Source organism: Hyposmocoma kahamanoa, unplaced genomic scaffold (assembly GCF_003589595.1).
Source record: "Hyposmocoma kahamanoa isolate Upper Pololo Valley unplaced genomic scaffold, ASM358959v1 100355, whole genome shotgun sequence".
In the NCBI taxonomy this organism is placed as follows: Eukaryota; Metazoa; Arthropoda; class Insecta; order Lepidoptera; family Cosmopterigidae; genus Hyposmocoma; species Hyposmocoma kahamanoa.
The window spans coordinates 14,014-26,419 of record NW_020653309.1 but is presented as its reverse complement, the minus strand read 5'-3'; the positions used below and the strand labels follow the sequence as shown (position 1 = coordinate 26,419).

Below are 12,406 nucleotides of genomic sequence, written 5' to 3'. Positions count from 1 at the left end.
AGGCTTGCGACTTCGCTACGATTACGTATCGTGTACGCAAGGCGACTAATCTTGGTACTTTGTTTATTTAGGTAAGATTTTTTATGGTTTTACACTATTGCTAATTTAAACTATTCTAAAATATTTCTTTAGATGAGTAGATATTATTAGGAAGTAAGAACCTTAATAGGTTCAACGGATATTAATTATTTCAATTTCACCATGTAATAAACCCATACACAGAAAGTTGTCGTGTGTAGATAAGTCAAATTAAGCGTAAGCCTGTTGTTAGAAACGTGTGCACAGCAATAGACGTATGTAAGTTAGTAAAGTACTATTTTTTGCACAAGGTTTAGTCCACTACACTTGCATAGTAAGTACTGGTTGGAGACTTGACATTCTCGCATCTTTGAAGATTTCGGCAATTATCTCCGAAATCCAAGTTTTCTCACGATATTTTCATTTCCAAGCAAGTGATGAAAATTACAATAATTAATTCGTGGTCAACGATCAAAACTAATTTCTTGACGTTTGCCGACCTTCAGGTTGCACCTTTACGATGAAAGTGTCCCAATACAAAATTTCAACTTTTTGGGAATAAAAAAGAAAATAAGATTTCAAGTTGTGACATTTTCATATTATTTTATTTATTACTCTTGAAGTACTAAAGGTGATGGCCTTATTAGTCTTTGAAAATAATGAGGAAAAATGGAACTTTACAACTGAAAATTGTTTCTGATCATTTTAATGTTCAACAATTTAAAAACATAATTTACAAAAGCTAATCGCCAATAGGTCTTTTTTTTAACGATTTTTTTGTTATCATTTAACGTATTAAGAATTAAGTCTTTTTAATGTTCATCAGCTAAGCAAGATGTCATAACCCTTGATATTGTTTTGTGGTCCCTGTTTCACCATTAAAAAAGAAGAAAGTCCACGAAACAAAAAAGTAAGTCCCTTTAAAAAGTAAGTTACTAAAAAAATATATTTTTTTTAAATATTAAGCGACGGGTCGAACAAGTCGTGTACCCGGTGGAAAGCGTCACGCCTGTCCATAACAGTAGCACTGCCGCTCGAAGGCTACTGCTACGGCGTCCATCTCTCTGAGACATAGTTGACAAGTCCCATGTGCCTGTAATTTCACCAGCACCCTTACCCTTCAAAACTGTAACACAGTAAAGTGGCAGTACTACCCTGGACGAACTCACAAGGAGCTCTACTACTAGTGATTTTTGAATATGATTTTCGGAACGAAAATGGCTCAAATGCTAATCCGTCAGTGGCAGCGTGTTGTCTTTGCAAATGCAGATTCAACAATAAATGCGGCGTTAATATTTCGACGCGGGAGTAGAATTTTTAAACTGAAAGAACAAAATGAAAGGGACCTTTATGAATCAGTGCTATTCGAGCTTTAATTGCACAATTTCATCTTCACCACAGTGTGACTAATGTAACAAAATATTTTTTTAAGATGGTTTTACGGTATAAACTCATTTTTTAATTTTTTGATTTGAGTCGCTTTCATTGTAAGGGTGCGAAGTATTAGTCGGATAATTGCGTCATATTGCGTCATGCATTAGAAGAAACATACCGGCTGATTCGCTAGCCGCCATGCGTTAGAACAGTACCGACGGATAGAAAGAGACAAATTTCATTCATTAAAATACAATAGATGAATGCGTATTATTACATATGATATGGTAAAAAGAAACAGAGATAACTTTAAATATGTGTTTTTTAGAGGACATTAGTTTTATTAATGGATATTAAATGGAAATTTGTGTATTTTGTATGATTGAAGATATGAAGTTAACGAAACCATATTACGTTATTATGTACTAAGTTTTAAATAATAGTTTTTTTATAAAGTAGTGTATTTTGGCAAAGTAATCGATAATATTTATTTTTCATTAAATGTTCACACGCATATTACATGAATAAAATAATAATAAATTTAGTAAATTATAACATAGTAATAAGAATATGGATTTAGTACTTTATCATTTACAATAACATGCCTGAATTTCACAATTTTTTCAAGTTACGTAATTTGGTTGTATTATGATACTCAATAGAGATGTGATGTGACTATTTATTTTCGTTAAATGACATCAGCTGATCGAAACTGTTCATGGCGAAATTTCCATAAATAACGTAGTGTGTACTAAAACAACTTTGCTAACTAGTTTCATACCATTAACTGAATCCGACCTTCAAATATGACTACACCTTGCTGTTACACCCTGTATAGTAAAAATCGAAGACATATACTGATTAGTGCACGGTGTGAAAACACGATTTCAAAAAATTTTCACTGTAGAAAAGACACAAACTTTCCTCGAAATTTTACAAGAAAACCGCTATATTTAAGAGGGAGCAGAGGAAAAATTCCTAATCTTCGATTTGATTTTAGAGGGGTATATCCACTTTAAAGTTAAAAATAAAATATTGTATGAGTAACTACACGATATATTCAAGCATAGACATTAATCAGAAACATAAAACAATAAAGTTTCCTCGATAGATAAAATTCACGAAATGACCTCTAATTTTACATTTTTTCGATTCATCCTCGAAATGCTACAGGTTATTAGGACAAAAATTAGATAATTAATTATATTTATGCATGATCGACAACTGTCACTACGGATTTTTTTTTATCCCTTTAGTTTTAGAGTTATTCCGCTAAATCGAATTTGGTACTTTTAATGCGCAAAATTCAACATCTCCTGTCGCATGTCACGCGAACTTCAGGCATACTCGTATATTTGTTTCACAAATTTGGGCGGAGCCAACGCCAAAACTTTTGTGGCATGAGAGCTCTTAATAGTTATTCTAGATATACCATCGATTTTTCCATAGCAACTGAAGTAAAGAGAACACTTATAGAATACGATACTATATACAATTTCCAAATATCTTTAATTTCGTTTCATAAAAAATAAATTCTGAAATAAAGCCGGTGTCCCTGTCCCTCGCCCCGTGCAATAGAACCGATTGAGAACGGGAAAAAATAAGTTACAGCTAGTCGACTCTATCTTAAATGAATTCATGAGTTTTTGAAGATATAAACTGTCAAAAATATATTTCTCGTATTATTGTTATATCTATCACTATTTTCCATAAAAAAAAATTGCTATTTCGTAACATTACTTCTTATATAAATTTTTTAAAATTTCTTTAAACTAATCACTCACAAATTTGGAATATGTGATTCCGAGTTTTTATGGGTTACGGTTAAAACCACCGTTTATTTTGTTGGAAATTGCGAAATGTGGTAGAAATTGCTAAATTGATAATCTTGCCGATTAGCTGCAAGGTTTCCCTATGTGTTTCCAACTTTCATCATATCCGCCACTGCACTCGATGGCAAGCCTAGCAATTGTAACAAATCTTTCTTTGGTAAATCTTTTTTACATAGATAGATCACGGTTTGGAAGTAGGAAAATGTGCGTAGATTGTTACGCTCTATCTGTGCCAGTTCCTAGATGCGTAAACTAGCGATGAATTTATGCCATTACGAAATCAAAATTCGTCGGAGCAATTCGTAAATTTCAAAACCTTCCTTAATGTGCACTTTTGTGTAGGCACTGAAAACAGAATTACTAGAAATAACTACACGACAATCTTTGATTACACCTTTATAATTAAAAAAGACTCTACAAATTATATTTTAAGCTTTGGCTGCCCGATATTACGCTTGAAGAGTAAAAAAAGGATTTCGACGCGTTACGAGTTTTCAAATTTAGCCGACGAATGGCCGCTAAATTGTCGGCCATTTTTTAAGCCGCTCTTAATATCGCGATGGAGAGGATGTGGGTTATATTTTTTTGTATCTAATCTCCAATTGGAGAGGACGTGGGTTATATTTTTCTGTGTCTAATGGAGCAATAAACATGTTTGGCGAAATTCCACTTATGCCATTCTTCCATGAGGGGTGCGATATAATGTTTTTTTTTCCTTTTAACCGACTTGAAAAAAAGGAGGAGGTTCTCAATTCGGCTATATTATTTTTGTATGTATGTTACGCGTTTCTTTTTTATTGGGAAGGCGGTATCTCAATATAGGTCGCATTTAAATTTGAAGGAAATATTCCACCTCTAAGGGTGGCAAACTAGGGTATGAATCCGGATTCGCGCACTTTCCGGTAAGCGATTTGAATAAAACTTGGCAAATAGTTGTTTCCACGAACTTTTGAGGTTGGTTCTTTTTTATGAAAAAGTTATTTTAAGTCCTTTTTTAAGAGCGGTAGTAGGTGGGTTGTTGCCTGGTTAAAGAACAGTTGCTTCTCAATTTAAAGGTTAACTATTCGAATCCCCGTGGAGGCACTCATGACTTAAATTTCTAGTTGTTTCGTTAGTAGTTGGTTCGTTCCGTGGCTTAGTTAGTATAGCGTTTGGCACGGTCGGTTCGAATCCGACCGGATCGAAGGAATTTTTTCTGAGTGTTTTTTCTGAGTGTTCGATCTTTGTATTAATAATTATAACAAACTAGTGGAGTAATTTCACAAAAAATAATTGAATATCAATTCAATAAAAATTAAATTAAATTTCTAGGTTACTTACATTTGTGAAAGTTGAGTAGCGGTAAAAGAAGACATCGTGAAGGAACTTACGTTGTCGAATTGGGTACACAACCACTGAAAAAGTCCCCAAATTGTTATGGCCCGACTATGGCTAAAAGCTTTGATGATGACATACTTTTATCTATCTACTGTTGTTGAGCAGGGCGCGTGCGGACAGGCGATGAAGGACGTGCTGTCGTGCGTGTGGTGCTGGGCGCTGGCAGCGGCTCTGGTCACCGTGCATAGCGTCATCACCTTCACTGTTCACGATCCTGACTGCCCTGCGTAAGTATGCTTGTCTGGTCTCATCGAATCTTTAAATCTGTCTGCCGAAAAATTGGAATTCAGCAGATGTGGTTTTTAAGTTAAGAAAGCCAATTGCTCATCTTGCCTAGAGGGTCTATGAATTAAAAAAAAAATTAGGTATATACAAAAGTGTTAATAAATAAAAATAATATTAAACATCGTCTTAGTACAATATAAAAATGCAAAAGAAAATAAAGATATTTAAAAAAAAAAACATTTTTTTCAAAAAGAATTCAGCCAACTTGAAAAATCACAAATCTCACCACATTAAAAAGCGAAAAATAACAAAATACAGAAAATGACAACAATGTACGTAATACTTTTTATTTATTTTTGTCTAATTTTGTTTCGTACATTGTATTATAACTACTTTATAATCATTCCATCTACATTTGTGGTTTATTTAAATAATTACAACGTGACAATTCTTCTCCAAACCTATTAACCTATAATTTTAATAAAATATTTTTATTGGTATGAGGTACTTACGGATCGGTTTGAGATTTTATTCTACCACTAAAAAAATATTGATACTTTAATATTTACAATATCTAATCAGTTATTTTTGGAGTTGGTGCCAGCCAAGGCAAGTTTATAAACTTACTGTACAGCATTAGAATCCATAAAGCCATTTTTTTTGTTTTTCTTTCCGACACCAAAAATAAAAATCGGTGAATACACTGTACAAGCCTATAAAATTGGAGAATTTCCCTCGAGTTCCATAGGATCCCCTAATCAGATTCTAGCTTGGTGACAATGGGACTACCTCGAGAGTATACCCTTTCAAACAAAAAAATAATTTTCAAAATCGGTCCACTATTGACGGAGACATCGGTGAACATATAAACGAACTTACAAATCCTCCTTTTTTGAAGTCGGCTAAAAACAGAACATTCAAACCCCATCGAACAGTTCGTTATTGGATATCGTGCAATGACGTCCACCGATGTAACATTTTTTTTTACTGCCTCCGTGGCCGAACGGTTACCATGCTGGACTGCTTCGCAGAGGTTTCGGGTTCGATTCCCAGGCCGGGAGAAATATTTGTATGACCTATATTTATTTATCTAGTGAGTTTGGGTGGAATTTGTGGTTGTGTATATGTGTGTCCATGGCACCTGCAATACAGGGTTTTCCTAGTGCGGTGCCATGAGTGTGTAAGTTAAAAAAAAAGCATCGGGATGTCCTAGCGGTTCTCAAAACATGTTCAAGATGTGATTGGGGCTGGCGCGCAGTCGGGCCTCCAGTGAATCGCACGAGACGAGTAATGACTCTGCATTGCACACATATACACCATACGTCATACATATACAACAATACGTCATTTCAGTTCCCCTTGTTTCCACTAGAACGACTCGACAAATGATGATGGGTGCAATTAAAACCTCTACGTTTGCCAATCTACTGCGTGTTGTTAAAAAATATTATTCGGGGCAGTGAAACGTTTTCTATTATATCCGTTTTTATCGCACGTTCAACTGGTTTTGTTTTACACGTTACATAATTGTTTTAAACGATTTCTAAGAATTAATAACGCTAATTAAAATCTAAGCGGGAAAGTGGTACGTAACATAGCACAGGCGTGGTCAGTTTTTAGGGCCAACAAGCAAATGTTGCGATGCAAACGCATACTGCCACTACGTACCAAACTTGACAAGATGAAATGGAAATGGGCAGGATACATAGCAGTGCTGAATCGAGTTCAATGGACTAGGAAAATCAAGGTGTAGCGACCATGGGCCAACACGCGCGGCATAGTTAGTCCCCCACTGGATGCACGTGACACGGGAGATACATTTAGTATGTACGCGGCAAGTTTGTGGTACAAATATACTCAAAAATCGTACAATACTCTGTGAGTCCAATTTAATTAATGCATTCAGGGCAATGTTGCAGCTCCCGCGTTTTGCGCTTTGCGAACATGCCGCAGACGCACGCTCGGACGGCTTTGACGCAGTCTGGCAAAAGAAAACTGCCTCGCTGTTCAACAGAACGCGCGGGAGTTGTAACGGCATCCTGAAAGCAATGACTGATAAGCCTGATTGCCCGATGATGTGTAAACTCGCACAGAGGTCAATTTCATTGTTAGTTATTAAGTATTAATCTAGCATAAGCTCTACCAATATTAAAATGGTTCCGAAATTTTGATGTCTGAAGTAAATAAATTATTATTAATAGCAGTAGAGGTCCTTCTGAATGAGTTCGTCCAGGGACCTGCCACCTTACCTATTTCTGTATCCAAGCAGCATTACTGTGGTCCGGTTTTGAAGGGTGCTGGTGAAATTACAGGTACATGGGACTTGTCAACTTATGGCTCAGGGTGATGGACGCAGAGGTAGTGTACCTCAGATCTTTGCGATTTAAAGCTCCGAGTGGCACTGCAACTGTTATAGACAGGCGTGTAGCTTACAATCAGTTGCACGAATTGGCTCTCAGTTGATATTATTTCGATGTTCTGAAAATTTAACTCAATTTTAGTTATAGTTAGCCGGGAGCATGACGATTTGATTTGATATTATAAAAAAAAATAAACACGAGAATCTAGTATAGATATTCAATCAATAATAATAAATAGTAGCAATAAATGCACTTAGTCAAAATTATTCGGAATACAACAGAGTTGGCATAATCATGTTTCTGCATTTTTGCGTCTTTGGTGCACGAAATTATTCTATAACTTTTTTATGCTTAAATAGGAGTTATAAAATTTGACATTATACATAATTTTTATCAAGTACTTCATAACAGTTTTGTGACTTCCATGTGATACAACCACTCTTGACCACATGTGGCTTTATTATAACGGATAAAGATTAAACCGTTTAAACCATTTATTTCCACACATGACAAAGAAATAATAATTGAAAGAAATGAGAAAAAGAAAAGGGTTTTATACAAAATTAATTAATAGTAATAATTATATAAAAAGAAATACAAAATAGAAAAGAATAAAGTACATGTGTGACGGACACGAGCTCAGGAAAATGTTGAAATCAGTTTGTAATGATTTCAACCCTAATTTTAAGACCGACCCGGCCATGGCAACTCTACGTGGTCGACCACACACACAAATACCAAACAAACATCAATTGAAGACGAAATGATTGCTGAAAATATTAATAATAACAAAAAATGAGTTTATTCTACATATAGAACATCGCACTGACTGCAGTTTTTGTGCAAGATACGGTAAGATACGTTTTATTAATGATTTATGTACCTTAATAATAATTCTCGGATTCCAGTGGCTACCTGGGCCCCGGTGGCAAACATGATGAGTGGATGGCTCCAAACTGCAGTGGCGGGGCCGCCGGGTACATCGATCGCTTGCTCCTAGGCCAGTCGCATCTTTACCAGCAGAGCGACGCCAGTCGCGTCTACGGAGGAATGCCTACTGACCCTGAAGGACTATTGGGTAAAATATCTATTTATGAGTTTCACACATTTCGCACCTTTAAAAAAGGACTCCATTCGACCGTCTTTTTTTGTGTTTTACGCGATTACGCAGGCACTTGTGAACCGATTTTGATGATTCGTTTTTGTTGGAAGGAGGGTATCTCAGTATTGGTCCCATTTAAATTTGAATAAAATATTCTCCCTCTATGGGTGGAAAACTATGGGATGATAAGAGGGCCTCGTGAGAGAGTCCAGGGAAGTACTGCTACTTTGCTTATTTCTGCCGCCAAGCAGTAATGCTCATATTACTGCGTTCCGGTTACAGAGCGCAGTAGTGGCAGTGCCCCTAAGATCTTTGTGATTTGTGGCACTGCAACTGTTACGGACAAGTGTGTCGCTTACCACCAGGCTCACAACTTGTTCATCCCGTCACTTGATATCATAAAAAAAGACATAGCAAAGAATTATCTTCGTCAGGTTGCCTAACATCAGCTGTACAAGCGTTACTCGGCGTCCAGGCCGGAGCCACTGTGCTGCTGCAGCGGTCGCACAAATCGCGCGTTTCAAGATGGCTGGCCTGGGCTTTGGTCTTCGCACTTACCGGGGCACTTTTGGCCGGATTTTCGAGGGAACACGGTTCTGTACCCATTAATAAGAACCTGTGGTGAGTGTTATTAGCAATGCCTATATGTAGTCATGTCGAATTCGAAACAAAATCGCGGGGTAAGCTGTGAAATGTCCATGTGTGGTGAAACGTGCCCATTCACACAAACTCTATGCAAAAAAGAGCTGTATGGCTTCCGCCTTAAAATACAAAATATGAACTTCAATATAGAAGAGTATAGAACATGCTGCGGTGAAGATTCTAAAATCTCTCACTAGATGTCATTAGCGGCTCGGAATGCCGAAAGATCCAGTACAAATATATTTAACAAAAACACATAGGAGAATTTCGGCAACCCGATGACTTAACCCGTAGCTCAGTTGGTAAGAGCAATACTACGGTGCAGTATGGTCGTGGGTCCAAGTCCCATCGGGTCGAAAAGGTTTTTCTATGTGTTCGATATTTGTATTAACAACGACTGTATATTGGAAATCAAACTAATTTTTTTCCGGATCGTGTAATATTATAATGTTTCGGGCTTTTTACACCTGTAAAACGGCTGAATAACAAAAATACGTGACCTAAAAACTCGATATCATATTGTTAGATGTTCAATACAATTCTTCCACTTTAACGAAGTACTTTGAGATAAGACTCCATGGTCGCATTGTACTGTATAGAGATATACAAGGTGTAATCGTTAAGTGTGTGCTGGCGATTATTCCGTAAATATAAGAGATATCAAAAATCTTTAAACTAACATCGAAAGTACTTTTATTCATTAGGTAACGCAATTTCGATATCAGTTTAAAGGTTTTTGATATCTCTTGTACTTACGGAATAATTGCCTGGCCACACTTAACGATTAGAGCCTATATGCACACGACGAATTTTATACGCGCTGCATACGCGCTGTCGCGCACTTTGATAAGACATAGTTTTAATTTTCTAAACGTTTTAATTCAGTTAGTTTTTTAAATGAAGCAATTAGATGAAATTCTGTACAAACTTCAGTAAACAATGCTTAGTTTAGAAACAATATGTTCCCCGAAGATTCTAGAGACGTGCATTTTTTCGGTAAATGTAAATATTGGGTCGTCAAACACGGAATTTAAGGGTGTTAATTACTCTCGAAGTAATAAAATAAAATATCCGCATAATTAATATTCGTTCACATGATGATTGATCAAAGAAAGCGAGTGATGGGGTGCTGATCAACGACGGAGATCAACGACCTATTAAATTAAAAAGTTTTTGCCCTGAGTACCTCCCAGTACATACATTTACATCCTGTATACTGTACTTATGAAATGTATGGATGTTCTGTATTAACTTGCCAAGTATACTACAAGGCGCCTATCTTAGACCCAATTGTTTCAATATTTACAAACTTGATTTTTAATGTTACCACTTTCTTCCTCAGGTCGATGTCCTTTGTTCTGGTGACGTCAGCGTGTTCTCTGGTCATTCTGAGCCTCTGTTATACACTCACAGACGCATGGAGACTGTGGGGTGGTGGCCCGTTCAGAGCGCCAGGCCTTAACGCTATAGCTCTTTATATAGGTCATTCGGTTTGTGCTCATTTATTCCCCTTTCATTGGCGAGTACCCGAAATGAGAACCCATACAATTCACCTTGCGGAAGCGGTGTGGGGCACCGCGCTATGGGTCATTATTGCACACGTTATGGCAAAGAAGAAAGTGTTTATTACCCTTTAAAGAACATGAAGTTGTTTGTCTCATTCCGCAGGCGAAACCAATGCCGTCATTCTCCTGGCTAACAATAAGTAACATTGAGTTAAAATTTCAGAACATTGAGTTTTCGATTCTGGGTTTTATATCTTAAACAAGTAATTAGTAGAATCATCGTGTATTAAATATCTGTCTCTTTCACTCTTATGAAAAAAACTACTAATTGTGTGAACTCTATGGCAATTCAACTGAATTTATTTAAGGGAAGGTCAACAGTTTTAAAACTAAATTAAATAATAATAATATCAACTGAGAGCCAATTTGTGCGCCTGATGGTAAACGACACGCCTGTCCATAACAGTTGCAGTGCCACTCAGAGTTTTAAATCGCAAAGATCTGAGGTACACTACCTTTGCGTCCAATACCCTGAGACATAAGTTGAAAAGTCCCATGTGCCTGTGATTTCACCAGCACCTTCACCCTTCAAAATGGAACGCAGTAATGCGTACATTACTGCTTGGCGGCAGGAATAGGTAAGGTGGCAGTCCCTTGATGAACTCTTTCACAAGGAACTTTACAGCCACTGAATATATAGATACAATAAGGAATCTGGATGCACAATTTACCTTACTTGTTACAAAAAAAAAAAAAAGAAAAACCACAGCAGTTGTCTTAGTAAGAGTCAATCACTCACTCAGTTCTCTCTTTACCGAAATCACACTCGTATTAAAAAGATCCAGATCAAAAGTATTATATCAAATATTAAAATTAATGTTTGCACGCCACATAAACTCATTTTGCCTGTATAATAGTAGAAGAGCTCCATTTATTTCTGTCACCCAACAGTAATGCGCACATTACTGCATTCCTGTTTTGTTTTATTTATTTTTATTTATTTATCTTCAGGTTACAAAAGACCTATAAAACACATACCTTATAGACTAACATACATAATAATATGATAAAAACAATTTATTTATTTACACGTATGGACCGTGACGTGTGACGCAACGTGGGTCTTCGGAAACGCCGGAACATGACACCCTTCGGCCAAAAGTCCTCCTTCATGAAGGTCGACAGATGTTGTGTTGGTACTCTCACCACAAATGAATTAAAATTCACCTTGTGGCGGGACTCCAACTGCTCGACCTTCAGGGCAGTTTTCACCCGTATGTACTCCACAATATCCGCAGACTTTGTGGAGTAATGAAGTCGTGACACGTATAGCAACGTCGTCGGTACCGCTGGACGCAATTACGGCTAGTGTACTTCTTTTTCTTTTCCACCTTTTTGAAGCTGTTTTGTAAGGGAGCTGGTGAAACTAGAGTCTCATGGTACTTATTAACTTTACGAGGTGACGATCGCAGTAGCAGAGCCCCTTAGATCTTTGCGATTTGAATCTCTGAGTGGCACTGTAACCGTTGTAGGCGTGTTCGTCCCGTCTCTTCATATAATAAAAAAGCTATGTTAATATATCATTTAAGTTAACTTTTGAAAACTGCGTACATCTTCAATGTTATTTGGCGAAATTGAATTCTTACTATATTTCACGTGATATTGGCAAGGTCAGTTTAAAAATCTTAGTAAGTTAGTAACATTTGAGCCTTACACAAATCGATGAACAGCCGACACAGACTTGATTCCCGATGGTTTTGAAAGACGTTGAATAAACTTGCTTGCTTTTACTTTCAGTTATGTAAATACAATAATGAATAATGTAAGTTCACTCCATTCTCGTAAAACCATTTATTTTATTTGTTATATAGCAATAAGTAAGCATTATGTACTGAAGTCTGAAAAATACGTACTTCTTGACAACTATGCATTGACTTACAATTATATGGACGTCGGGTCCGCGCTAAAAAG

The 12,406-nt window shown here is 36.6% G+C and overlaps 1 protein-coding gene across 1 annotated transcript; it reads left to right on the top strand.

Annotated features, from left to right (window-relative positions):
- Nucleotides 1-4,670: 4,670 nt before the first annotated feature.
- Nucleotides 4,671-10,884, top strand: LOC113229983 (heparan-alpha-glucosaminide N-acetyltransferase-like). Its single transcript, XM_026463691.1, has 4 exons — nt 4,671-4,828; nt 8,095-8,264; nt 8,723-8,909; nt 10,273-10,884. The coding sequence occupies exons 1-4, from the start codon at nt 4,671-4,673 to the stop codon at nt 10,565-10,567; spliced, it is 810 nt and encodes a 269-aa protein (XP_026319476.1). The 3' UTR covers nt 10,568-10,884.
- Nucleotides 10,885-12,406: the final 1,522 nt, after the last annotated feature.

Bases quoted from the DNA above. Each gene is read 5' to 3' on its own strand.
- LOC113229983 (XM_026463691.1), top strand. From the start codon at position 4,671: ATGACATACTTTTATCTATCTACTGTTGTTGAGCAGGGCGCGTGCGGA. The intron at 4,829-8,094 runs GTAAGTATGCTT...CTCGGATTCCAG, and splicing joins CACGATCCTGACTGCCCTGC to TGGCTACCTGGGCCCCGGTG. The intron at 8,265-8,722 runs GTAAAATATCTA...TATCTTCGTCAG, and splicing joins TGACCCTGAAGGACTATTGG to GTTGCCTAACATCAGCTGTA.